The 25,386-nt window shown below is 35.9% G+C and overlaps 3 protein-coding genes across 6 annotated transcripts; 2 read left to right on the top strand and 1 right to left on the bottom strand.

The window, feature by feature from the left end:
• The first annotated feature begins 634 nt into the window (after nt 1-634).
• On the top strand, nt 635-2,291 carry LOC125480745 (beta-D-glucosyl crocetin beta-1,6-glucosyltransferase-like). The gene has a single exon (XM_048591851.1). It carries the CDS (start codon nt 636-638, stop codon nt 2,046-2,048), a length of 1,413 nt encoding a protein of 470 aa, XP_048447808.1. The 5' UTR covers nt 635; the 3' UTR covers nt 2,049-2,291.
• Nucleotides 2,292-8,433: 6,142 nt separating this feature from the next.
• LOC125480722 (protein GLUTELIN PRECURSOR ACCUMULATION 3-like) lies at nt 8,434-16,760 on the top strand. Of its 4 annotated transcripts, none has more exons than XM_048591772.1 (16): nt 8,436-8,615; nt 8,705-8,802; nt 9,856-9,991; nt 10,084-10,112; nt 10,247-10,343; nt 10,439-10,494; nt 10,613-10,720; nt 11,506-11,562; nt 12,203-12,294; nt 12,860-12,944; nt 13,826-13,978; nt 14,655-14,755; nt 14,876-15,061; nt 15,156-15,259; nt 16,140-16,230; nt 16,392-16,760. In XM_048591772.1, exons 1-16 carry the CDS (start codon nt 8,497-8,499, stop codon nt 16,449-16,451), a joined length of 1,572 nt encoding a protein of 523 aa, XP_048447729.1. In that variant the 5' UTR covers nt 8,436-8,496; the 3' UTR covers nt 16,452-16,760. The 4 variants fall into 4 exon arrangements, with proteins under 4 accessions (XP_048447731.1, XP_048447729.1, XP_048447733.1 ...); XM_048591773.1 differs by having other exon boundaries at nt 8,438-8,615; nt 14,876-15,055; XM_048591774.1 differs by lacking the exons at nt 16,140-16,230; nt 16,392-16,760 and adding an exon at nt 15,419-15,933 and having other exon boundaries at nt 8,434-8,615.
• A 6,177-nt stretch (nt 16,761-22,937) lies between these two features.
• Nucleotides 22,938-23,885, bottom strand: LOC103929519. Its single transcript, XM_048591734.1, has 3 exons — nt 23,628-23,885; nt 23,162-23,458; nt 22,938-23,012 (listed from the first exon to the last, which is right to left on the bottom strand). The coding sequence occupies exons 1-3, from the start codon at nt 23,847-23,849 to the stop codon at nt 22,938-22,940; spliced, it is 594 nt and encodes a 197-aa protein (XP_048447691.1). The 5' UTR covers nt 23,850-23,885.
• Nucleotides 23,886-25,386: the final 1,501 nt, after the last annotated feature.

Genomic DNA, 25,386 nt, shown 5'->3' on the forward strand with positions numbered 1-25,386 from the left:
ACTTTTATTGATATATATAGAATGTTTACAAAGAGAAGTGTTTACAAAGGATGCTAGGAAGGTTTCAGATGCTTGAGTGTATGAGGATTGAAGTATGGTGTGTATCTGGTGTTGAGGTGTGTTGAGATGTTAAGGTGTTAAGGTTATTTCTGCATAGGAGAAAAAGCTCCCTTATATACAAAAATTAAGACAGAATAACGTTTCAATTATTTACAACTTTTTGAATAGTGACAGTACACAGTTTCTGAAAGCTGGTTGACTTGTCTTTGCTTTAATAAAGGTCATGTGAATCCATTTTGGCTTGGTTGCTGCAATGTTTGCCACCTTATCTTTTGCATTCAAATGTTATCTGAAAGTGTCAGTCCTTCTTTTTCTTCTTTTGGATGTATTCTTTGGTGAAGACCACGTGAACTTTGCTGAATACTGGACCAATTTTGTACTGATGTTTGAAGGGTAGCATTGGCATTTTAAAAAAAAATTTGTCCTGATGATTAAAAGAAAACTTTTTTTGAAGCTTTTGGTTAGTTTTCCATTTATTATTATGAGTCCTCTTTATATTTTGGCATTTAATCCATCACTACGTGAATAGTACTATATATACCACCAATTAACAACTTCAAGATACAGACTTCCAAATGGATTCTAGGCATGGAAATAGTATCATGAGTGTTGTTATGCTTCCTTGGTTAGCTCACGGCCACATCTCTCCCTTCTTCGAGCTAGCCAAGAAGCTCAGCGAGAGAAATTTTCATATCTTTTTTTGTTCGACGCCTGTAATTCTCAACTCCGTCAAGCCAAAACTTCCTGAAAGATACAATCATTGCATTGAATTTGTTGAACTACATCTTCCACACGATGTATTTCCAGAACTGGCACCTCACTACCACACCACCAATGGCCTCCCACCCCACCTCATGCCCACCCTAAAAAAGGCTTTGCAAATGGCAAGCCCTTACTTTTCCAACATCCTCAAAACCCTAAACCCTGATTTTCTCATATATGATTTTGTTGTCCCATGGGCACTGTCTCTAGGTTTGGATCAAAATATTCCCACCATCCAATTTTTCATCTTCAGCGCTGTTTCGGTATCATTTCTTTTCCATCGTCTCTTCAAGGGCCCTAGTGTCCGGTTTCCGTTTCCCGCAATCTATCTTCGCGATTACGAGATTAGTAAGTTCAATAGTATGATGCCGCCAGCTTCATCAAATGACAATAGAAAGGATGACAGAGTCCCTCCACTGCAATCCCCTATTACCACTGGTCGCTCTTGTGACCTCATTTTGTTAAAGACATTCAGGGAGATTGAAGGAAAATATGTTGATTACCTCTATGAGTTAATGGACAGCAAGATTCTGCTTCTTGGTCCACTGCTCCACGACCCTACTAAGGATCAAGAAGACAAAGATGAAGAAACAGATCACATCATCAAATGGCTGAACAAACGGGAAACATCTTCGGTTGTGTATATTTCCTTCGGGAGTGAGTACTTTTTATCCAAGGAGGAAATAGAAGAGATAGCTCATGGGTTAGAGCTTAGCAAAGTGAGTTTCATTTGGGTTGTTCGGTTTCCTATGGAAGAGAAAATAACTAGGGCTGAAGAGGTATTGCTAAAAGGGTTTGTAGAGAGGGTGGGAGAGAGGGGAATGATAGTGGAGGGTTGGGCATCACAAACAAAGATATTGCAGAATTCTAGCGTCGGTGGATTTCTGAGCCACTGTGGATGGAGCTCTGTACTGGAGAGCATGAAGTTCGGTGTTCCAATTATAGCCATGCCTATGCATCTTGACCAGCCATATAACGCCAGACTAGTAGAGGAGCTGGGTGTTGGTGTGGAGGTCAAGAAAACTGGAAGAGGAGGAGGTTTGCAACGAGAAGAGGTAGCAAAGGTGATCAAAGATGTGATGGAAAACAATATTGGGGAGGTTGTGAGAAGAAAGGCAATGGAACTGAGAGACAACATCGGAAAAAGAGAGGATCGAGAGATAGAGGGGCTGGTTGATGAGTTGGTGCAACTTCGAATTCGTACAGGGAAAGAATCAATAAATTAAGCGTGCAAATTAGCTTGCAGTAATATCAGGATGGTGTATCTGATACACTCAATAATAATAAATCCTTGTATTGTAATTACTAATAACATTGCTGCTAAATGCAATTCTTTTAAGTCCCGACATCGAAAAAGAGCCAAGAGCTGGATTCGATTGAAGAGTTGGTTCGACTTTGTACGAGAAGGAATTAATGATGAAGTAGGTATATCAGTTGTAATTTATAGTTGCGAGCTTCATTTTTCTTTTTCCGTTTGATTAAAGCTCTTGATTTTACTGTTATTATCCTAAAAGATTGTGTTATCCTTCTTGACTCAATAAAACCGCTATCGTTTCTTTAAAAAAAATTGGTATATTTTGTTTCGTAAAATTTCAATAACCATTATTTCACAGAATTTCAATAAAACCGCCGACTACAAACACTAAAACCCTGTAACCTGCTCTCTTTGAGGAGTTTTTTTTGTACATATAAGCACCTCTATGCACCAGGCACAGCCTCATTGAAGATTTTTTTTTGTGATATCAAAAGAAGCAATCCAAGTTATAGTAGCTCAACATGAATTTTGCACACATATGAACTGCAACCTTGGACATTATAATATGCCGTCTTATTGTGCGATTTAATCCAAATGTGAAAAATATCATTGTATGAAAAAATAAAATAAAATAGAATGTTTATAATTTTCACGCACAAAAAAATGGTAGTTTCGTCATCGGTAGGCACGCGTGGCCGGTTTTCATTAATATTTCTCTTGAATGCAAACTTAAACTGTAGGGTGAAATTCACACACATGGGTACCGGTTTTATTTTAATTCATGGAACTTACTGTGCTTATTGACATACAAAGAATGAATAGAAGTGTAGATTTCACATAAAAATCTGTAATCTAATATTTGAAAATCAAGAATTAAGTTTACGAGGCTAGTTAAATCGATTCTCATTATCAAACCCGTGACGAGTAATTTGAATAATTTTCATGACCCAAATACACCGACACTCTAACACTTGTGATATTTTGTGTTAATGGTGCAATGCTATGTGAAGAGAAACTTACGGGTAACATTACACTATTAAGGGTGAAGTGTTGATTTAGTCTCTGAACTATCATCTCAGTGAAAATTAGGTTCCTGAATTATTTTTTTGGTAAAATAAGTCTCTAAATTCATTAAAAATTGCTAATTTCATCCTTACTATTATATTCAAAGCTATATTATCCAATTTTTCGTCAACTAAAATCACTTGACACGTTTTAGAGTGTAATACTATCATTTTCTGGCCTATAAGTCCTTAACATTTCATATAAGTTGGGAATCTAACGTCTAATTTACTCTCTGAAGTTAACTTACACTATTTCTTATGGAAAACTATCGATTTACCCTCCAAGGTTAACTCGATACACTATTTTTTAATGAAAAACTATCAATCTATCCTTTAATATGTATTATATGCAAGTAATGTGACTTAAATTGACAAAAAATTGAATATAGTAATTTGAAATATAATATTATGAATGTAATTGACAGATTTTTATTATTTAATGATTGATTTTTCTGAAAAAAAAAATTTGAAAAACCTAATTTTCAATGAAATAATAATTTAGAAACTAAATTTTGAAATTACTATTAACGTAAGTAAACATGCTAAGAGCACTCCCACCGTTGCAATTTGCTCGGGGGACCGGCTCCAGAACAAAGGCCCGAGGGCCGGTGGAAGGCGTCCAGCGTGACGCAGGCCGGGGGACGGGGGAGGCCCGAGGGCCAGGCCCGTGAGGAATCGACAGGCCTTGAGCCCGGGGTGGGAGTGACGTCATGCTGACGCCAGGGTGGCGTCAGCGTATTATTTTATTTTTTTTGTGTCAGGCGCGTGCACCCCACCCGCGCGTGGGGGCGCGTCCTGACAGTTTAATCAGAAAAAAAAAAAAAAAACTTTTGTCTGTTACCGTTGGGAAGCCACGTGGCTTCCCACGGTACGTTAGATCTTAACGGTCACTTAATGTGGACCGTTAGATCTCAACGGTAAAAAATTTTAAAACTGTCAGATTTAATATCCACCGTTCGATCTGAGATCAACGGTGGATATTAAAATGCTTTATAAATTAAAAAATAAATGAAAAAATAGTTTAAAAAATCTGAAAAGTTACCGTTGTGACACGTGGCACAATCTGGAGCGTTGGAATTCAAATTTTTTTATATCCAACGGCAGAGATTAATTAATTGAATAAAAATTCAAAAAAAAATGTAAAAAATTCAAAAAAATTCAAAAAAAAATGTAAAAAATTCAAAAAAATTCAAAAAAAAATCTGAAAAAAATTGTAAAAAAAATTGTTTTTACTTTTCTATAAATACCTTCTCATTATCATCTACCTTCACAACAATTTCATATTTTCTCAACCACTTTCAATCACATTCCTTTCTTTGTCTCAAAGTTTGAATCCATTTTTTTTCAACAAAATGACCACTGGTGCAGGTACGAATTGGTCGCTTATTGAAGATGTTGCGTTGTGTACTAGCTGGGTTGAAGTTACTCATAGTTCGCTTACGGGTAATGAGATGCAGTTGCGAGAAATGTGGAGTCTTATTCATACCAATTATCTTGAGAAAATTGGTGGGAAAAGAACCAAAGAATCGATGTCCAGTCGTTGGAAATTACTTAGCCAATCGTTTAGTACGTGGAGAGACGCTTTGGCACAAGCTAGTAATAATATTCGAAGTGGGGAAAATTACTCGGATATGGTAACAAGATATTATTATTTATTGTTTGTATTCTTTATTTGTTACGTACAAAATTTATTATTTATTGTTACTTATTTGTTACATTATAATTATGTTGTTTGTTACATTATAATTATGTTATTGTTACTTATTTGTTACATTTATTTGTTACATTATAATTATGTTGTTTGTATTATTTATTTGTTACTTATTTTCATTAAAATTAATGTATATATATATATATATATTTGTTAATTATTTTCATTATTTACTAAACTTGAAGCCTTCTTATTTGCTTTGTTACTTATTTTCATTATCTTTGTTACTTATATATATATATATGTATATATTTGCTAGTTACTTATTTTCATTATAATTATTTATTTGTATTATTTATTTGTTACTTATTTTTATTGTGTAGGAACTTCAAGCACAAGCTTGGTATGCTGCCAAAACCAAAGGCAAAAATAAATCATTCAACCGGTGGGAATGTTGGAATATTGTCAAAGATTGTCCTAAATTTAGAGTTGTGCCAGTTGGTCCAGAAGTGCACATGAACAGCACCCCTCTAAACTCTACACCCGATCATGTTCATGAAGATGATGCAGAAGAAGTGCCCGAAACGCCCCTCCCTGAACAAGCGTCGGGTTCGACCCGTTTTCCAATTAGGCCTCAAGGTAAGAAGGCTACAAAGAGAAAAGGGAGTGCTTCCAAGAACGATTATGCAAAGTTCATGGAAGAACTTACTCGCCAAGGTGAATTGACTTTGGCGAGGGAACTGGCGAAAGATGAGGCTGATAAGGCTGATAAGGCATCAAAAGCAGCAGCTGTTGAGAGAGAATTTTATGCTAATGAGAGAGAAAGAGAGCTACTTAGGCAAGAAAGGGAACATGTTAGAGAAGAAAGACGAGCTCAACAAGATCGTGAGATTATGAACATGTCTTTAGAAGGGAAGTCTCCAAATTCTAAATTTTTTTGGAAGTCAGAGAAAGCGGACGTGGTGCGAAGGAGGCGTGCAAGAGAAACAATAGCAAGCCAAGGTGGTTCTAGCACCGCAAGAGAAGATCATCCTAGCAGCACAAATTGGTTAAGTGATGATGAATAGAGTACTTTTTGTAATCGGAGCCCATAATTTTCCAATCACTTTGGGTTGTAATTTATTATTTATTGTTTGTATTATTTATGTTGTTTCCATGTTCATGAATATTTATTCAAATTAATTTGGTAAGTTATTTATATTAAGAATTAATTTGGTAAGTTATTTAATTTGGTAAGTTATTTATGTTGTTAAAAGTCCATTAAACATAAACATACTAAGAATTACATAAATATAAACATAACAAAATTACATAAACATGAACATAAACATACTAAGAATTACATAAACATAAACATAAAAAAATTACATAAAAAAATTACATAAACATAAACATAAATAAATTACATAAACATATACTAAGAATTACATAAACATAAACATAAAAAAATTACATAAACATACCAAATAATAAAACACACCAAATAAAATAACATAAACATACCAAATTCAAAATAACACACTAAAATGAACTTAATTATCCTCAGCTTGTTTCAATGCTCACTGGTGCTCTATCAAGTCAATTTGTCGGGCATTGTGCATGTCTGGCATTTGAAATGCAGTATATCGTTGAATGAGCCTTTCATTGTAACGTCCATCCCTTTGTAATGGCTCATGTTGCACGGGGTCATCGGTGGCGTCATGAGCACAATATATACGTGTTCTTGAATTGTTCATCGGGTCTGGCTCATATTCATCAACAGCTTCATAATCGTACTCATCTTCCACAATCATGTTGTGAAGAATGATGCACGTCATCATGATGGATCGAAGCGACTCTACATCAAACAATCTGGCCGCACCCCTGACGATCGCCCAGCGAGCTTGGAGGATACCAAAACAACGCTCCACATCCTTCCTGCACCCCTCTTGACAGCTTGCAAAGTGTTTTTCCTTCGCACTCCGCGGACGTGGCACGGTTTTGACAAATGTTGACCAGCGCGGGTAGATGCCGTCAGCTAGGTAGTATGGCCCGTCGTACATACGTCCGTTGACCTCATATGTAACTTTTGGTGCCTTTCCTTGCAGGACATCGTTGAACACTGGGGATTGGGCAAGGACGTTGATGTCATTTTGAGCTCCCGGGACCCCGAAAAAGGCGTGCCAAATCCATGTATCAAAAGATGCCACCGCCTCCAGAATGATACTTTTTGCCCCTTTTCTGTCCCCGTAAGCGCCTTGCCATGCACTTGGACAGTTTTTCCACGTCCAGTGCATACAATCAATGCTTCCAATCATCCCAGGAAAGCCACGCATCTCCGCCTTCTTCAACAGCCGCTCCAAGTCCATGTGTGTGGGTTTGCGGAGGTACTCAGCGGTGTAGATAGATTCGATTGCTCCGCAAAACCTCATCGGGGACTCAAGAATGGTTGATTGCCCCATCCTCGTTATCTCATCCACTTGGTCTGCAGATGCTCCATATGCAAGCATCCGCAAGGCAGCAGTAATTTTTTGCTCCGGCAGTAGACCCATAGCACCAAAAGCATCTTTTTTTTGCACAAAATAAGAATCATGGTTGCAAACAGCAATCATGATTTTGTTGAACAAATGTCGTTCCATTCTAAAACGACGTCTAAAGTACGTATCAGGGAATGCACTATTAGAAACAAAATAATCATCCAAGAGTTCCATACCTCGTCGTTGCCTGCTTCTATCAATGTTTCCGGAACGCCTGGGCCTGCAGATCTGAGCCGCAGCTTGGATGACTCGACGGGAATGTGAGGCTCTGCCCCTTCTTACGTCGTCATCTCTCATTTGACGCTCCTCATCTTCTTCCCTCTCATTTCTTACCCCCTGCTGATTGAACATTGATTCTGATTGGTTAAACAAGTCTTCCTCTTCCTGATTCAATTCCCACATCATCCTTGAGGAAGAAGAAGAAGACATTGAAAGAAAGAAACAGAAACTATGAATATTGAAACTGATTTTTGTGAATAAGGAAGCAGAAATTTTGAGATCAATGATAGAGATCTTGAGAATTTTGGTGTGAGATTTGTGAAGATGGATGGTGGATTATATAGAGGATTCAGAAAGGATTAGGTTCTGCATAATGCCACGTGGCATGCCGTCATTCGTTAAAAATCTGATGGAAATCTATCATCCAAGATTGTTAACAGATTATGACACGTGGCATGTCGTCATTCGTTTAAAATCTGATGGAAATCTATCCTCAAAGATTGTGAACCGATTATGACACGTGGCGCGACGTGATTGGTTAATAATCTTATCAGAAATCCATATTATAATTATTTATTTTGTATTATTTAATAATACTTAGGATAATGACACGTGGCGCACCGACAACGATTAAAAATCTTATCCGATATTACATTTAAAATTATTTTGTATTAATTTTATAAATAAAAAAAATACTAATATTTTATTGCCTATTGCCAGGGCTATAGAAGTGTAACGGTGGAGATGCAAAATCTATTGCCAGGGCTACTTACTGTTCATTAAGGGCAATTACTGTTCATTAGGTGGATTGAATAGTGAATTGCCGGGGGGAAGGCTCCAACGCTGGAGTTGCTCTAAACAAGTGCAACTTATGCCGAGATGGAGCAAATCTACAGGGACAAAAAGTCAAAAAGACCTACCCGTTCTCGTACGCATAAACTGGGTTCGAGCTCGTTCAACACAGCCTGAATGTTATTTGGTGGGCAATCCCAAGCGACAGTGATTAGCACAGCGAAATCAGAGAAAATGCATTACTGGGTTCGAGCTTCTTCCTCTGATTTTGTTGGAACTCTACCCCAACCTCGCAGGTCAAATTCTCTCTCTCTCTCTCTCTCTCATATATGTGTTATAGCTTTCTAGATTTTCCATTTGAATTTTGGTTTCTTTGAATTCTCAGTGGTCACACGGCGGTCATTGTGGGTAGATCAAAGGTGGTTGTGTTCGGAGGCCTTGTAGAAAAGAGGTTTCTCAGCGATATCGTGGTCTATGACATTGGTACTTTGTTTCCCACTCTCTCTCTAATTATCTCTGTTTGTTATACTTCAGTCTACTTTGGTCTGATTTTTATTGATATTTGTCATCCGGGTTCTTTGAAATTCGATGAAATTATGTAAATTTTACTCTTTTGAATTTCTGGGTGTCCTTGGTTCTACTTTTTGTTCACTTATACTGACTATCTTGATTTGTTAAATTTTTATTTGGCTCTATACTCTGATGTGTTACTGAAATTCGTATTATACACAAAGACTAATGCATCGAGATCTTGGGATAAATGATCTGGCGAGAGAATGATAACTGGACTCCCGACCTTGCCTGGGTTAATGAAGAATCAATTACGTTTAACAAGATTATAATTACTAATTTAAAGAAAAAAAAATTATTTAACAAAACTCTAAATAAAGTAACTGTTAAATTGCTTATACAACTGTTTGTTTGTATTCGAAAATGAGTTTAGAATTCATGGAATGAACAGACATAAGATGGTTTTTATATATCATAATGAAGAAATTTAGTTGGTTTCATATAGTATATAGATATTGACTTGGATTTGCATCATAAGTTTGAATGGTAAAGGGGATTTTGCACTTCTCCTTTATACTTATTTGAGGATCTTAGAAACTTTTTAAAAGTGTTTCAGATTTTTATACAACTATTTTTATTTCTTGAAAATCATCTTTGATTGTATGCATGATATCGCGGTCTGCAATCACCATGTTAGGAACTTCTCTCCATTTAGCATTGGTGCAACAATGTTTCCCTAACAACATCCTAGTCCTAATCGTTTTTGTCGTAATACTTCTCTTAAGTAAACTTGCCTGACTTAGTTTGAAGGATCACTTTGTGCTTAATTCATGTTACGGTAATGAACAGGTGAAATGGATCTATACTTAAGCACAAGGAAACTTGTATTTATTATTATATGCACCATGGCACAATGCTTATGTGGATTAAGGTTTTCTATGAGTGGGAGTTTAGTTTACTTTTTGTTAATAGATTTTCACACAGGTTTTACTATAGCATCTCAATGTAGGGCTTTTACTTTTTCAGATAACAAATTATGGTATCAGCCAGAGTGCACTGGTGGCTCCGATGGAGAAGTTGGTCCAGGCCCACGAGCATTTCACGTTGCTGTTGTGATTGATTGTCATATGTTCATCTTTGGTGGGCGTTCTGGAGGCAAGAGGTATGTTCACAATATGTTCTATCTGCAACTCTCTGCTCTATGACTCTTTTACTTTAATGCAAATGGTATTAGTGACGTTGTTCGATTATCAGGTTAGGTGACTTTTGGGTCCTAGATACTGGTAAGCATCTATTTGTTTTATGCTGCTGATAAGGCATGAGAATTATATCTACTTGGTTTAATGCTTTTTTCTTTTTGTCTTCCTCTGACTGATGAGTAATCAATTATTTATTTAAAGAATTACGTTTGTTCTAGATATATGGCAATGGACAGAGTTGACAAGTTTTGGTGACTTACCTTCTGCACGAGATTTTGCTGCAGCTTCAGCTATTGGAAATCGGAAAATTGTTATGTGAGTATATCTTTTGCATTCCTTATTGATTAGTTCATATGACGGTTATCTAGTAACTTTTGCCAAGTTAAATGTAAAGTTATAAACAATTGCAGCTATGGTGGCTGGGATGGTAAAAGGTGGTTGTCAGATGTGTATCTCTTGGACACAAGTAAACATTTTTTTCTATGATTTTTTAATTATCTGTTATTTTCTGCTTCATGTTTGGTTGATTAAATTTGTTGAAATGGTCATAAATCAGTTTTAGCTTGATTGTCTTCCCTATACAGTATCACTAGAGTGGATGGAGCTGTCAGTTACTGGGTCATTGCCTCCACCCAGATGTGGCCATACAGCTACCATGGTTGAGAAGCGGTTGCTTGTATATGGTGGCAGAGGTTAAGTAACATGCTTTGACTCTATTGATAATTGGGTTTCATAATAACTCTTCCTTTCAAGTTTCATTTTATTTTGTTTTTTATTGTTTATCTCTCTCTGTTTTTTGTAGAGTTTTCTAAATAATGATATATTTTGTAATCATATTGAAGTTGAGAAATAAAGATTCCTCTTTTATCATATTGAAACCTAATTCTGAAGCTGCGGTGCGGTGCCTTAGAGTTTTGTCCTAATTGATTTTGTTATTTTGATGTAATTTCTTTGATTGCTGTTTATTATGTCTTAGAGATTGCCGTTATTTTGTATTCTTTCATTTCCCAATAAAGTTTCATATAAGAACAAAATATCCTGCACTTGTGAAGGCAGACCATTCTTTCCATGGGATATCCCCTTTGAAGATAATTTCAGTGCCTATTTTCTTGCACTAGCCATTTGGGGTTTTCCTTATTAAGTGATACTACTACTATATTGTCCGTAAGTTTTTTGAATGCTTGAATTATTTGGCGTAACAAACTTCTACATTCTACTGTTTAACTGGCCCAATGAGTACCTGGAACTTTTCGGATTAAAGCACAAGGAGATACAAAATCATTAATAGAAATCTAATCAGTGTTCAAGTCTGCTGATTTGGTTTTTGTTTTTTCTTTTCCTCCTTTCCCTTTTGTTCTTTGTATTGCTGATAAACATATGTGCCAATCTTTGCGTTTCTATGTAAGGCAAGCATAAGATGCTTCGGTTTATTTATGTGCAGTCTAGCTGACATGAATACTTGTCTTGACTTTCATAGGAGGTGGAGGTCCAATAATGGGTGATTTATGGGCTTTGAAGGGTCTAATCGAAGAAGGTTAGCAGTTTATTCCCTTTTTCTATGGTAGCTTACTATTTCTCTTGGCTTCTCCTTTTGATTGCTTACTATTTCGTCATGGCTTCTCCTTTTGATTTTACTTTGTTCTCATGTTTTTGAAAATTGCTCTATTTTGTCGGATTATTTTATTACATTTTATGTTTCCTCTCTGGATGACTGATGTGTCCCTCTTAGAGCACTTGTCAAAATGATGACTATTCTCTTTCTAATGCCATCCAAATTACAATTAGCTTTTTGCTGCATCTGTTTGCACCTGGCCAAATTGAGTTTTAGCCACCCAAAGATGGTCATTTTAATTTTGTTTGTCTTCCAACTAGTACTATAAGGAATTAAGGATTAAGGAACCGTTCCTCTATTTTCTTAGCTCGGAAGCAATATTGACACTGTGCACCTGCACTTGTGTTGGGGCTCTCATTTTTCATATATTGTCATTTTAGCTTGACACATCCGCTGTTTACTTAGATTCATGAGTTTAAGCTACAAACGTGTCAATTCAAAAAACTCCTTATATATACAGACTAATAACAAAAACATGGGAATGTCAATTATATATATAATTATTACTTGGTTTTCAGTTATTCAACTATATTTTGTGATTCGTCTTTGTTGTGGAAGGTAGAGAATGAAACACCTGGGTGGACCCAATTGAAGCTTCCAGGACAAGCTCCTTCTGCTCGTTGTGGCCATACTATTACATCTGGAGGGCACTATGTAATCGACATTTCCATATTTTTTTTATTAGTCTCGTCAATATACATTCTTCATGGACGACTTCTACTTCATTACAATTAATATATTTCTGTACTGTTTGTTATTATGGAGAACTTGGTTAGGGTAGGATGCCCTTAGTAGCAGCAGAAGGATCGTTCAAAGCTTGATTGTTAAGTTTAGATACAAGTGATCTCAGTCAGTTTGGCATGTGTGAACATATAAGCTCTTTTTAATTTGGCGACAGATATCCTTACTTGAAAGAGTAGCATCAAACTTTTCCTTAATTTGCATATTTCATTTCATGGTTACTTTTACAATTGTGTTGCATAAGTTGAAAAAATAAACTCTTAATATCTGGATCTTAAGAGTAGCGAAGAAGATGTATGCGATAGTATCTAACAATGAGACTTTTTGGCCAAAACAAGTACTCCAGTCCTGTATTGTAGGGTTCTTGATTACAAAAATCATATTTATATTGATGACAACGGAAATTATTTATCATGTTATTTGTTTGTTTTTATTTATCGTTAAATCTTCACACTATTTTCTTGATGTCCTTTTGAAGCTGTTGCTCTTTGGTGGCCATGGAACTGGTGGCTGGTTGAGTCGTTATGACATTTATCACAATGACTGCATTATTCTAGACAGGGGTAATTGCTTCTTGCCTTTTTCTGTTGACTATTGACTGAACTTTGCTAATGCGTATTGATCAACCATTTATAGTTTTACCATGTTAATACTCTCATTTAAAATATTTATGTAGAAAACAGTACAGAAACCATAGGCCTACCATTCAATAGACACAAGTGCTGCTAGAAAAATTTCAGTCCCCAACCGTTACGGCACTCTTACTGGGTTTACCATTTTTCGTCTTTTTAATTTTTTTTCACTTGTAAAAAATAAGTGAAAAGCTTTTCATAGTCCACTTGCATACCGCAATCTTCAATAATCCTATCCTTTTGTTTCTATAAAATAGATGGGAAAATCATATGATAGAAAGTGAGAAAGTAAGAAAATAGTAGTGGCTCAGATGCAACTAAAATCAGAAAGCAGAGCGCTTATATGATTCTCATCATTGAAGCAGATCACCAAATGAAGAATTAAGATTGGTGTTAATATTTTGTAAATGTGGGGCAAGAACAAAGGGAAAAAAAATAAGGTCACGAGAATCAGAACTACTTTTAAGTTGTTGTACTGAGGACTTCGGTATGACCACTGACATCCAGTGCTTAACATCGCAACATGAAATAGTAAATGGATTGCATTATTGGTTTAAAATGGAGATTATGTTAAATGAGTAAGAAACTATCTTCTTAATTATATATTTGTGGACAACTCTGTGCGAAACATTTCTATGTGTTCGATGCAATTGTTTTTAATTGCATCATTCTTTTCCATAATTTGATATACACAAAATTGAAAACCATTCCCTATACTTCCTAACCCTGCACACTTTTTCTCTTGATTTGGTTTGGATGCTTTGCATCTTTCATGCAATTATTTAAATTTACTTTTTCCTTCTGGAGTCAAGTGTCTGCCCAATGGAAGCGCTTGCCTACTGGCAATGAACCTCCTCCTGCTCGAGCATACCATTCACTAACATGTATGGGTTCACGCTATCTGTTATTTGGTGGCTTTGATGGAAAATCAACATTTGGTGATCTGTGGTGGTTGGTTCCTGAAGGTATTATGCTGTCATTTTTCTCATCTGATAATTTGCTTTGTTGTCTTATAAACCACTTGTTGAAGATGAATTCAGTTAGGTTATGAATAATCCTCTATGTGCTTTGAGCCTTTGTGCTATAAACTAAGTGGTATGGGATGGATTGGGATGCGTTAGGTCAGAGCCTCATATTTTGCAGTTGCCGAGCATAAAAGTTTACCTAGACTTGGAATCTTACTAAACTTTATGCAAAAAAAAAAAAAGAAAAAGAAAAAGGGAAAAATTTGTGTTTGGTTTTCACTTTTTAATTTATTAATATCTTTTTTCTTTGCTGGAATGCTTATGAAATTTTGCATGCACTTGTGAAAATCTAATGAAAGGGTTTGATATAACGGTTAAACAATTTTGATTGATATCAAACTCTTGGAAGTCTGTTTGGTCATGATGGGCAGGCTCCAATGTCATCTAAATCTTGTTAGTGAAGAAAAAAGTTGAGGAAAAAAGACTTAGAATATGGCTTAGTGAAGGAAAGAATGGCAGAAGCCGTATTTGCTAAGATTAGATGTTTTATGATCTTTGCTGTATAGTTTATCCAAGCAGAAGAGAACCTTGTTTTTCCTTTTTTTATGCCTCATGGCGTTTGAATTAGAACCTAATTCTAGCATGTTATAATTGTCACTTTTGGCTTGTTCTGTAGAGGACTCCCTTGCAAAGAGATTACTTGCAGCTTCACCAAATGTCCAAAATATCCAAAATAAGGATGTGGAGTTGGGAAATGAAAATGTCCAAAATATCAAGGTATTTTTACAAATGCCTCCAATTAAGTCCTACTTTTAATATGGATTTTATATTATCTCACAAGAATACTAGTTTACTGGTAGAGTTTAACTTTGTAAGTGACCCATCTAATTTTAACAGGAAAACCAAATGGAAGAATCTGCTGTCTCGGAGTTACAAAAAAGATTAGGGATATCTGTTTCTCTCCTTGGGAACGGAGTTCCAGTTGTGGACGAGGTGGAAGACAAAGAATTCATTCAACTGGCTTCGAATTTGGTTGGTGAAAGAGTATCTGGTAATGAACACGTTTCAGATGTTCAGGTTCAGGTAGGGTACTTTACCATTCATCAATTAGGTAGTTTTAAATGTCAAATGCAATCCGCGATGTAAAAGAGTGAAAATTTAATGAAATACAACTCAGGCCCTTCGTGACCACTGGAGGAAATCTACACCAAGGCTTATCCCACTTAAGGAGTTTGGCCCCTTGCTTCGGGACTACCAACGCCTGATTACTCGTCGTCTTCAGTAAGAACATCTTACACCATAATTTACGATCAGCTAAACTTATCTCAGGATTATGGTTATTATTAAAGATTTACCTGCTTAAACTAGAAGCGGCTAGCTCACAATCCTCATTTTACCTTTTGGTTGTGCACATGGTAATCACATCATATTCACTTCTAGGTCTTGATCCTCACATAGTATGTGGTGAAACATGAGTTGGGTGCATAACCTAGATGCAGTATAATGATTATAAAATTTACATCACAGCTCAAGAAGGTCAGTGGCTTTTGCGTGCTTCTCTTATTTTTGCTTAGTGTAACTAATAGATTACTCCTAAACTGAAAAGCAAACTTGATGATATACTTCTACTAAATATTTTGTGCGTACATGTAAATATAGTGAGTACAGTGAGCTACAGAATAATCAAAATAATGCTTCTTGGAGTCCTCTTATGGTAGGAGCAAGATGATTCTCTGAAGCATGGTGTGAAAGGAGGCTTAGGGTTTAGGAGGAAGATGATACTCTAGTAACCGAGGACATTGAGTGAGTTGTTTGGGAGCTGGCTACTGTAAAATGGACACCAACACTTGTGCACCAGATTGTTTTTGTGAAGACAAATCTATTAGAGATATTCCATAACTGAAACGTGATCAATTTATCTTTTTTTTTCTTTATATCATTAAAATTGAAACTTAGACACAGTCCAGTGGCATCTCAAATGTTTTGGTCTCTGTCCATATTTTGACATTATGTTTGCTTGGTGAAAATAACCATGTATAAAATAAACTAACCACGAAAGTTTGTATTCTAACCCGTATTTGTCGGTTGCTAATTTGCTAACTTGGTTGATTAATGTTTTCATCTTTTTCTTTTCGTGGAATTTTCATCGTGGCTATAATAGGGCGAATAGTGGATCCGATATGCAGTTCCTCGAGTCTAGTTTTCCTGGAAAAGCGGCTTATGGTTTCTACCATATCAGAAATGTTAACCAGGTATAAATCATGCTTAGTTATGCAAGGCAATCGAAATAATTATTGTCCTTATCACATGATCCCATATTTCCTGCATCTCCAAACTTTTTTTCTAGTTTCCGTTTATATTTTTCTCTTTGTTTCTCTTCTCATATTGCTTTTAATTACATCATGGTTTTCAGTTGCGTTTGGATGACATCCCAAAGCTGCTGGCAGAGTACAAACAACTACTGCCAAATTAAGGGACGGAGCTGGAAAAACGAAAACAAAAAGGGAACTCGTCTAAAAGATATGCCCTAACCAATCCACATTTTCTTTGAAGTTATGGCATTGTAGTGCTCTCATGTTTCGCTGGCACAAACCTCCATTGATGAACTCATTGCTAGACTGGTGCAAAGATCTTGTACATGTCCACTATAAACTCGTCGAAATCCGCTGAAGCTACAGATGTTTGTCTTATTTTTTACTTTATCACAACTTTTGCGGACCTTTTTAAGGTATAATGTTAATGTATATGTAAACATGTTTAGTAAATGAACTCGCTCTCGACATATTCGACTACGGTCGTCAACTTGTTGGTATTGGCTACTGTAAAATGGACACCAACACTTGGCTAGTAATTATTCTCGACTCATTTGAAAATTAAAATCTTGTTTTGCAACTACTTTCCGTTTTCATGCTTCCTTTAAGTTTTTAAAATTTGGTCTTGAGTTTTCACTTTTTGGTTTTCCGTTTTTCATGTTTTTGAAAACTGAAAGTAGTTACTAAATAATATTTCAGTGTACCAAAAAAAAAAAAAACTAAATAGTTATCAAACTAAAAACGAAATGATTATCAAACGGCATCTGAAATAAATGTGCATATCTCAACGAAGCTAGTGAAAAATTGTTGCTTGGGTTTGTTGATGATAATGGAAATTGGTGCGTGAATTTTCTATGGTTGCCGGTGCATTTAAATGTGGGTTATGTTGGAAAAGGCGTTTGAACTCGTTAGAGCATCTCGGGAGTAAAAAAAGTCTACATCATCAATAATAGTAAAAAGAGACAACATTAATATACTCCAACCGAAAAGTCAATTTTTATGTGGCCTGATGTGGATTGACAACAACTTCAAAATTTTTAATTATTAATAAATGTTTCTTATTGTTTCTTTAAACTCTATTATTTTTTTGTTTTGAAAATATATATTACAATTACGAATGTAACAAATAATTGTTTAAATTTTAAATATCGGGTGGAGATCTAAAATTTAGAAAATGATCAAAGTGCTACATAAGCTTTCAAACTTAATTAAAATTTGACATCTCCTTTAAGAATACTTTTAGATTCAATGGTATGTGTGGAGTGACGGTGTAATATATTGGTAAACTTGGATTGAGTTTCAATAAGGGAAACTTAGAAATGTTAGGCCATCTTCAAATGTGAGGCCATATACAGTGGAATGCTATATGGAAACCCCAGACTCAGATTTCAGGGCCAAATCCTTAAGAGCAAGTCCACCTATCTTGAAGGGCAAGGGCAAGGCAATAAAATTGTTCTTGTTATTTTCTTTAAACCGTAATTACCTGTGTACAAGTCTATTGTGTGGGAAGAGGAAGGGTAAGGTCGATTACTATTCAAAAAAAAATATATATATATATATATATATATTAATGTTTCCCTAGCCTTAACCTTCACATGTCATTATCGACTAGATTTTAAATGCATAAATTGAAAACTACAAGTTCGAGTTTAGTATGAACTTTTGGTTCATAAAAGTGATACCTGCAAGAACACAGAACACATAATACAATATACAAGTAAGTGTAATGAATTTTGGGTTGCTTCAGGAACCCAAGGGTGAGTAGTTTCAGGATTACAAAAGGATGTCAATGGTTCAAAGAAAAAAAATAAACTATTGAATCATTAATTTCCAAAAAAGTGGACTGCTGGTCAAAAGTTTTTTGATTTTTGTCGAATTAATGGATTACTGGTCACCTAAATTACTTCAGTAAGTCTGGACCGGATAGTAAAAGCAAATATAATAATAATGGTGTTCGGATCATATTAGGTTTAAATCGCTTCAGGCCAAGCAATTGATAGAATATAGCCTAAAGGACCTTTATACGAAGCAGTGGAGCCGAAAGACATTGGGTCGAGAATATGCTGGCTGCTGTGTAAGACACGGCCCTGCAACAAAAGCCTGCAGGCTGTGGGCTCGGACAGGCTTCTGCAGGCAACCTGGTAACCTGCAAAGCAAGTTGCATGCTTACTGCAGTGGCACCGGCCGAGAGAACAAAAGGCCAGTGGGCTGTCTGCAAGCTCCATGCCTCAGCAGTGCACGGTCATAGGAAAAAGGCAAGCCCAGCAAGCTTCAGGATGCTGGAAGAGGCAGCCGAAGAAAAAAAAGGCCCAACAGAGAAAGAAACCCAGGCTCGCATGCCTAGGTCATACGTGCAGCAAGGCCGAGAAGGCTACTGTTGGGTCGAGACACCAAACAACATCGTCTTGGGGAGCGCATGCGCGAGCTTCGAGCTCGGTTCAGCTCAGTGTAGCGCAGCTCACCGTGACTTGGTTTCAGGCCAGCTAGGAGCGGCTCTGTAAGGTCCCGTATTTTTAGTTGTATTTGTGGTTATTGTTATTTTTTTAGTTAGAATGAACCTTAGATGAGTTTTTACATAGCTGCTCACGTGTGATGCATGTAGCTATGCATGCTCACACTTCACCATTACCATGACTAGGTTTTGAGTTGGAAGGATTAAGGTGGAGGTGTCATTAGTTTGCATATGATGGACAAGTGTTTTGTGATTCATGTTTTTATTAGTAGGAGCTGTCATTTACAAATTATGCAAGCAGGAGGTGGTTGTGAGTATATAGCAAGAGGTGATGAATTAGGAAGAGTGCACAGTTTTCCTTGATTAGTGGCGTTATAGACAAGCATGAGGTGGCTGATGCCACGCCGACTTTAGATGCCTATAAGTAGAGGGCTTTCATTTCGTTCTTATTCACCACTAGAAACATTTGTTGGCTGATGGGAAGCCGTGCATGTATTGCATGCATGTCCGCGCATAGACTTGTGAATGGGTTCGGTTGAATTTGACCCGTTAATTTAATGGGTTATTCAAATCCAACCAATAAGCTAATGGGTCATTCAAAGCTAACCCGTTAAATTAACGGGTCATCCGTTTCATCCGTTAACATTTTTATTTTTGGGTTTGGGTGCTGTGGTCCGATTCGAAGTCGTATTGACTGACCGAAGCCTTGCGATAAAAAATGGCGTGGCCTGTGTGGGATTGTGGCATTGCAGATGGCGTGGCCTTTCAATTTCTGGAATTTAACAGAGGCCCTTCAATTTCTTCAGTGTCACTCTGGAATTTAACAGAGGAGTAGTGTTATGAATTTCTGAAGGAATCTAATTAATCAACGGAATCAGATCTAGGTTTAATTTAACATATATTGGAAAAATAAATAGAATAATAGAAAATTTTGATGAGAAATCGAACAAAGAATTAAAGCAAAGACTGAAAAGTTGTTTGGATTGCGGGAAAATGAAGAGCAGTTGTTTACCTTCCGAAGCAAAGATCTTCTCCTCCTTCTCCTTCTCCGTTGGAGTGAGAAGAGTGACGAACGGACTGTTGAAATTACACAAAAATCCTCAATAACGGGTTTTTGTGAGTTCACCCAAAATAACCCGTTATTTAACGGGTTAACCGGTTAACCACTTGACCCGTTTATTACTCATCCGAATATTAATTTTAACAGGTTGGGTTTAAAATGCCAGGTCTATCCACACATATTTGTGGTGTGTACATATATATGTATATATATTATATATAAAGAGAGGACAAAGAAAGAGAGAGAGAGAGAGAGAGAGAGAGAGAGAGAGAGAGAGAGAGAGAGAGAGCTAGGGTTTGAGGTTTGTGGAGATTGTAAGTACGCTTGTCTTGTCGGGATTCTAGCTATCAATTAAGATGAGTGGTTTATGTGATGTGTTTAAAATGTTCTTATTTTCTGATAACTAAAAACCATGAGTTATCATGTGATTTTTCTGTACTTCAAATCTCTATCATTTTCAAGTCAAATATGTTAGCTTTCGAGAAATGTTTTGGCGAGTATATACATTATGTGTGAGATTGTTCATGGAGCATGAGAACTTTAGTGTTGCATTATTTCAAGGGATAAATGTAAACTGTACACATGGACATTAGGGCAGATGGCCATTAGGGGTCACAGGGTGACTTACAATTTATGAAGGATATAATGAACACGTAAACGGATGATGTGATATGAAATTATGTGGCTAAAGCTTTGATATTATTAGTGTATTTTTTAGAGTGATTAAAATGGCACGCTTGACTGGCATATCATGTATTGTACTCACTGGGCGACGGTGATTGTTGCTCACCCCTCACCCTTCTATTTTATAGATGAGTTGGTAAGACAAGGCTAGATAAGCTGAGGTTGTGGTAGAGACGAGAGATTTAAGTTTTTAATTTATACACTTGTAAGGATTTTGAAGCTATTTTTATAAGAAAAGTTTAGTTTTTCGTGTTATTTTTATTTTTACTCGCGCACCGGACGCATGGTTATTTTCCCACTGACCTGGGGTCCTGGGCGTGACAGACTCAATGCATAGCTTCGGCGTGCCTCCAAGTCGTGGCTCGACCACTATTTTCCCAATTTTTGCTTTTATCGGTATTTGTATTATATATATATATTTTTTTTTTTTTAAAGTTGTGGGGCCCATACCTCATCGAATTTCAACGATTTGAACCATCTATTTTTCAAGGTGTACCTCATGGATTATACTTACAAAATATTAACCAAATTGGAAATATTTGAGACATCCAATTAAGTCTAAAGAAATTGATGAACACTTTGTTCAATAAGAAACAAGGAAATCTCATCTTGATAATTAAATAGGCAAATGGTCTTGAATTGAATTGAATTTTTGTAAGGATGTTATATGAATCAAGTCTTACAAAATAGATTATTTGGATCGTTGAAATTCGATATGGAGTGAGCCTCACAACTAATCCTAATTTTTTTGAAAAAAATGGGGATCCCGCCCCTTAAAGGGCTTGTATATATATATATATATCAATAGTGTGTGCATGAACATTCTTATATAAATTGACAAATATATGCAAATATACAAATATATAATAGTAAAATTATGAAATAATAGATTGGGGGTTCTTGCATTATGGAGAATGTTTTCATGCAAAACAGGGGCTCATAAGATATCAAGCTTGTGTTTTAGGAGAACCTAATTGGTTGAAAACAAAAATTGAGCCTTTGAATTTGTAGAACCTCCTCCACGAACCTTCAATTTCTTAGCGTCAATAAGAGCGTATTGATAACTTGTTGTATGCCTATTTAACTGAAGAATTATAGAGAGGGAAATGCGATACACAAAGAAAGAGAGAGATTTGGTGAATTTTGAGGTGTGTTATTATTGATAACTTGTTGTATGCCTATTTAACTGAAGAATTATAGAGAGGGAAATGCGATACACAAAGAAAGAGAGAGATTTGGTGAATTTTGAGGTGTGTTATCTTACCCTATTATGCCTTTTATTTATAGCAATAGAAAAGGTAAATTCCTTACAAATTAGGTATTACAACTGAAATAGGATATTATCTAAAAGATACTATAAAAACCTAATAGGATTTAAATTTGAATTCTTGTTCTTTTATGACTACCTACCCTTTATTCCCAAAACAGATCTAAATAATATATAAAAACTAGAGAAGTGAATGAAATGTATTGAGAGTCCGGATTCTCGTTGGATCCCCTTTGTGAGGATCCTGAGAATTCGTAAATCATGGTCATTCATCATACATCGTGAGGTCATAAATTATTTTACATATTTTTATTTAAAAATAAACATAAACAGTACTTGACAAAAACTGATCGCACGATGTACGATGAACAGATATGATTCACAGATTCTTAAGATCCTCACCAGAAAGATCCAAAGAGTATCTTGTTAGATATATTGATGCCTCAGAGTATAAATTTATACAAGTGACTTGGAGTACAACTAGGATTCCTTGAAGTACATGTGACAAAAGTGAAAGTGTACTTTGCCTAGATGTTTGAGTTCGGTAATTACTCACTTTTTTTTATTTTTGAACAAACAATATTATCTATATTAAGGGGAGATGATGGACTTAGTTTCACAATGAGCTAGCAATAATGTGACTCGATTTCGCCTTTGGCGAGAATTGAGCCTAAGATCTCTCACTTGTAAGTGAATAAGAATACCACTAAACCGTAGCACTAAGTGGCTACTGACTTATATTAAGATTAGGAGATAATGTTGGTTTACTACATGGATTTTTATAAGAGAATCATAAAGATTGTTTATTTATACAAAAAGATGTCATATGCTCTCACATAAATTGATCATTGAATGAATTTTGTTAATGTCTCAAAGTGCATATACATACAAGTCATTAAATCATTCTTTGTTTTGTATATTCTTCCTCGTTAGTCAATTTTATTAATACATTAATGTGTACGCGTCATGTAAATTTATGATTTTAACTTACTGAATTTAGACTCCATCACATTTGACGTTGATGAAATATATAAGCTGCAAAATCATGCATGTCGTATTTAAATTAGTAATTGCATGCATTGGTGTTTTAATATAAAACTTTGAATGCAGGTTCCTCTTCGGTCTTTAATCTTTTACATTGATAATTATCTTTTTGGAAAAGATGCAAATTGAAATAGAAAATTTCAGAGTGTTGGTTCTATGTTCTTGCTCAGCTTCTCTAGCTTCTGCATCCTCAGCTTCTCACTCTCGGTCAACAGCTGGTAATTAAGCAGATTACAACAAATTGTAAGCAAGTTCCGATTAGTGCAGAAGGCCATGCCTATAAAAATAGTTAAATTTGAGGATTGGACAATTAATTAATGATAATTTAGTTATTATGTTTAATTACCTACGTAAGTGTGGTTACAAGTCGAGCCTTTTCTTTGTTCTTTTCATTGAAGCTTTCCAGGGCTTCTTGATATTCTTTTTCCTGTTTATTGACAGATAAGATGATGTTTATTTTTCTTCTAATTTTCAAGAATATATACATATAATGCCAGCAGAGTAGATGCCTGATCGAATGTTTATATTGGTGTAAAATGCTAGATTGCACCTTCCTCTGGCAGCTCAGTCCCAGCGGCTTCAGCTCTCGATTAGCCATGTCGATTTTCTTCCTTACATTTGCAAGTTCCCTCCTCATGGGATCTCCCATCACTTCCAGCTCCTACTAGGTTGGAAAGATTGCGCAATATATATCATAACTTCATTAGCAAGCGATCGAGTTATGCAAGACTTGCAGCTTAATTAATTTAGAGCATTCTCCTACTTATACCAGTGTTGCTTGGTATAAAATATAAAAATAATAAACAGCAGAGTTAATTTATAGGACTTACTTCCCAAATCTGCGCGAGACGCCTAGTTTCTTCCCCAGCACGACCCAACTGAAGTTCAACTTTCTCCTTAACCTCCATCTTCTTCCTCTCGATCTCTTCCTCTTTAGCGTGGTATGCCGATATTGCCAACCTCGAAATCTCCTCATCGTCGTTCTCCTCCGTTGACAGCCTCCCACTACTATTGGAAATGGAATTACTTCCAAGGCTCTCCATTTTCTGCATTTGAATTGTTTGTCACTCCAACAAGTTCCAAATCTAGTTGGCCCTTTATCTCTATCTGCTTCCACCAATGAAAAACCCACCACGTATATATAACATTCTACTTCCATACGCGTGTTGCATTTGGTTTTGCTTCAAACTGGTCTGTCCCCTTCCTTTTCTGGTAGGCCTTCTCTTCTCTTGCTTTCTTTCGACGACATCATTATCAATCGAAGCAAAGACAAGATGAATTGTATATGTTCTTATGTAAACATGTTTATATATATTTGCCTAACTTAACAATCATACCCTTTAAATGTTTTGACTTCTATTTATCAATTTACTCCAAGTCTATAGAATCCCATCATTATCTAAGCCCAATCCGTACAATAACGATAATAAGCACTTTATTGTTTGACTGAAAGAGAATTGACTGACTCTAATGATTTTTCTAACCTTCGATTGGATAAATCAAATAAAAATTAATTACATGAAAAAGGGAAAAGATGCGGCAGAAGAGTATATAATGAAAACCATTATCCTAATAAAAAATGTTCATGCTCGTGGTATGTAATTAAACTTGTACACGTGTCACTTTTTATCAAGCCGTGGTGTCACTACCACTGCCACATTGTCACATCCCCATAAAAGTTTCTCTTCATTTTACAACCTTAGCGATCATATTTCCTTTATTTTTGGGAAAGATATCCTCTCTAGATCTCTTCCTCTAAAACTCATGGATTAAGTAATCTAGACCTTTGAAATTTGATCCAACGGCTAAAAATTATTATAACTTTTAAAAGTTTTTACTAACTTCTCTGTTTTTAGCCGTTGAATCAAATTTTTAGGATCCAAATCACTTGATCCGTGGGTTTTGAAGGAAGAGATCCGGAGATGATCTCTTTCCGTACATAGGTAGTTGAAGTGTCAAATTTACACGTGGACGCCATCTCATTTTTAAATGTGGGCAACTGTAAGGAAAATATGGCAACACTGCCTCAACATTTGCTTCAAGCAACGAGGAGATGTGTGAAGCAACACCATCACCATATGGCAGAACAACAATGTTTTCCTCTGTCAACTTTAAATTGGACTAAGCCACCCAACAAACCTACCATATAATTTTGTTTGAATATATTTTTTACGAGAATCAAATTGAAGATCTCTTACTAGTCAAAAAAGTATCGCTAAATCGTAAGTGGCTCTCCGCTGTCACACCTTAATATTATTTCCATTTTTTTCTTCTTTTAATCAGCTTTTCCCTTTCAACTATTGAGAGTCAATTGACTCAGTTCAATGACAAAAGTTCACTTTGCAGTCATTATGTTAAAATGGTCATTGACTCATGGCAAACGATAACTTGATAAGGAAAATAATAAACACGTCATTCTTTGCCTCTCACACACATGTCAGTAGTCTTCATTTGATTTATTCAATCTGACGTCAAAAAATGATGGCAAAAAATAGGTGTCTAAGAGGCCAAAAAAAGTGAAAATCACCTCCCATTGATAATCACACCATTGTTCTTTCTCCTGCATACCCTTCTTTATTTCTAATCACC

The sequence above is a fragment of a genome, unplaced genomic scaffold (assembly GCF_019419815.1).
Source record: "Pyrus x bretschneideri cultivar Hongxiangsu unplaced genomic scaffold, Pyrus_bretschneideri_v1 Contig35, whole genome shotgun sequence".
NCBI classification, from domain to species: domain Eukaryota; kingdom Viridiplantae; phylum Streptophyta; class Magnoliopsida; order Rosales; family Rosaceae; genus Pyrus; species Pyrus x bretschneideri.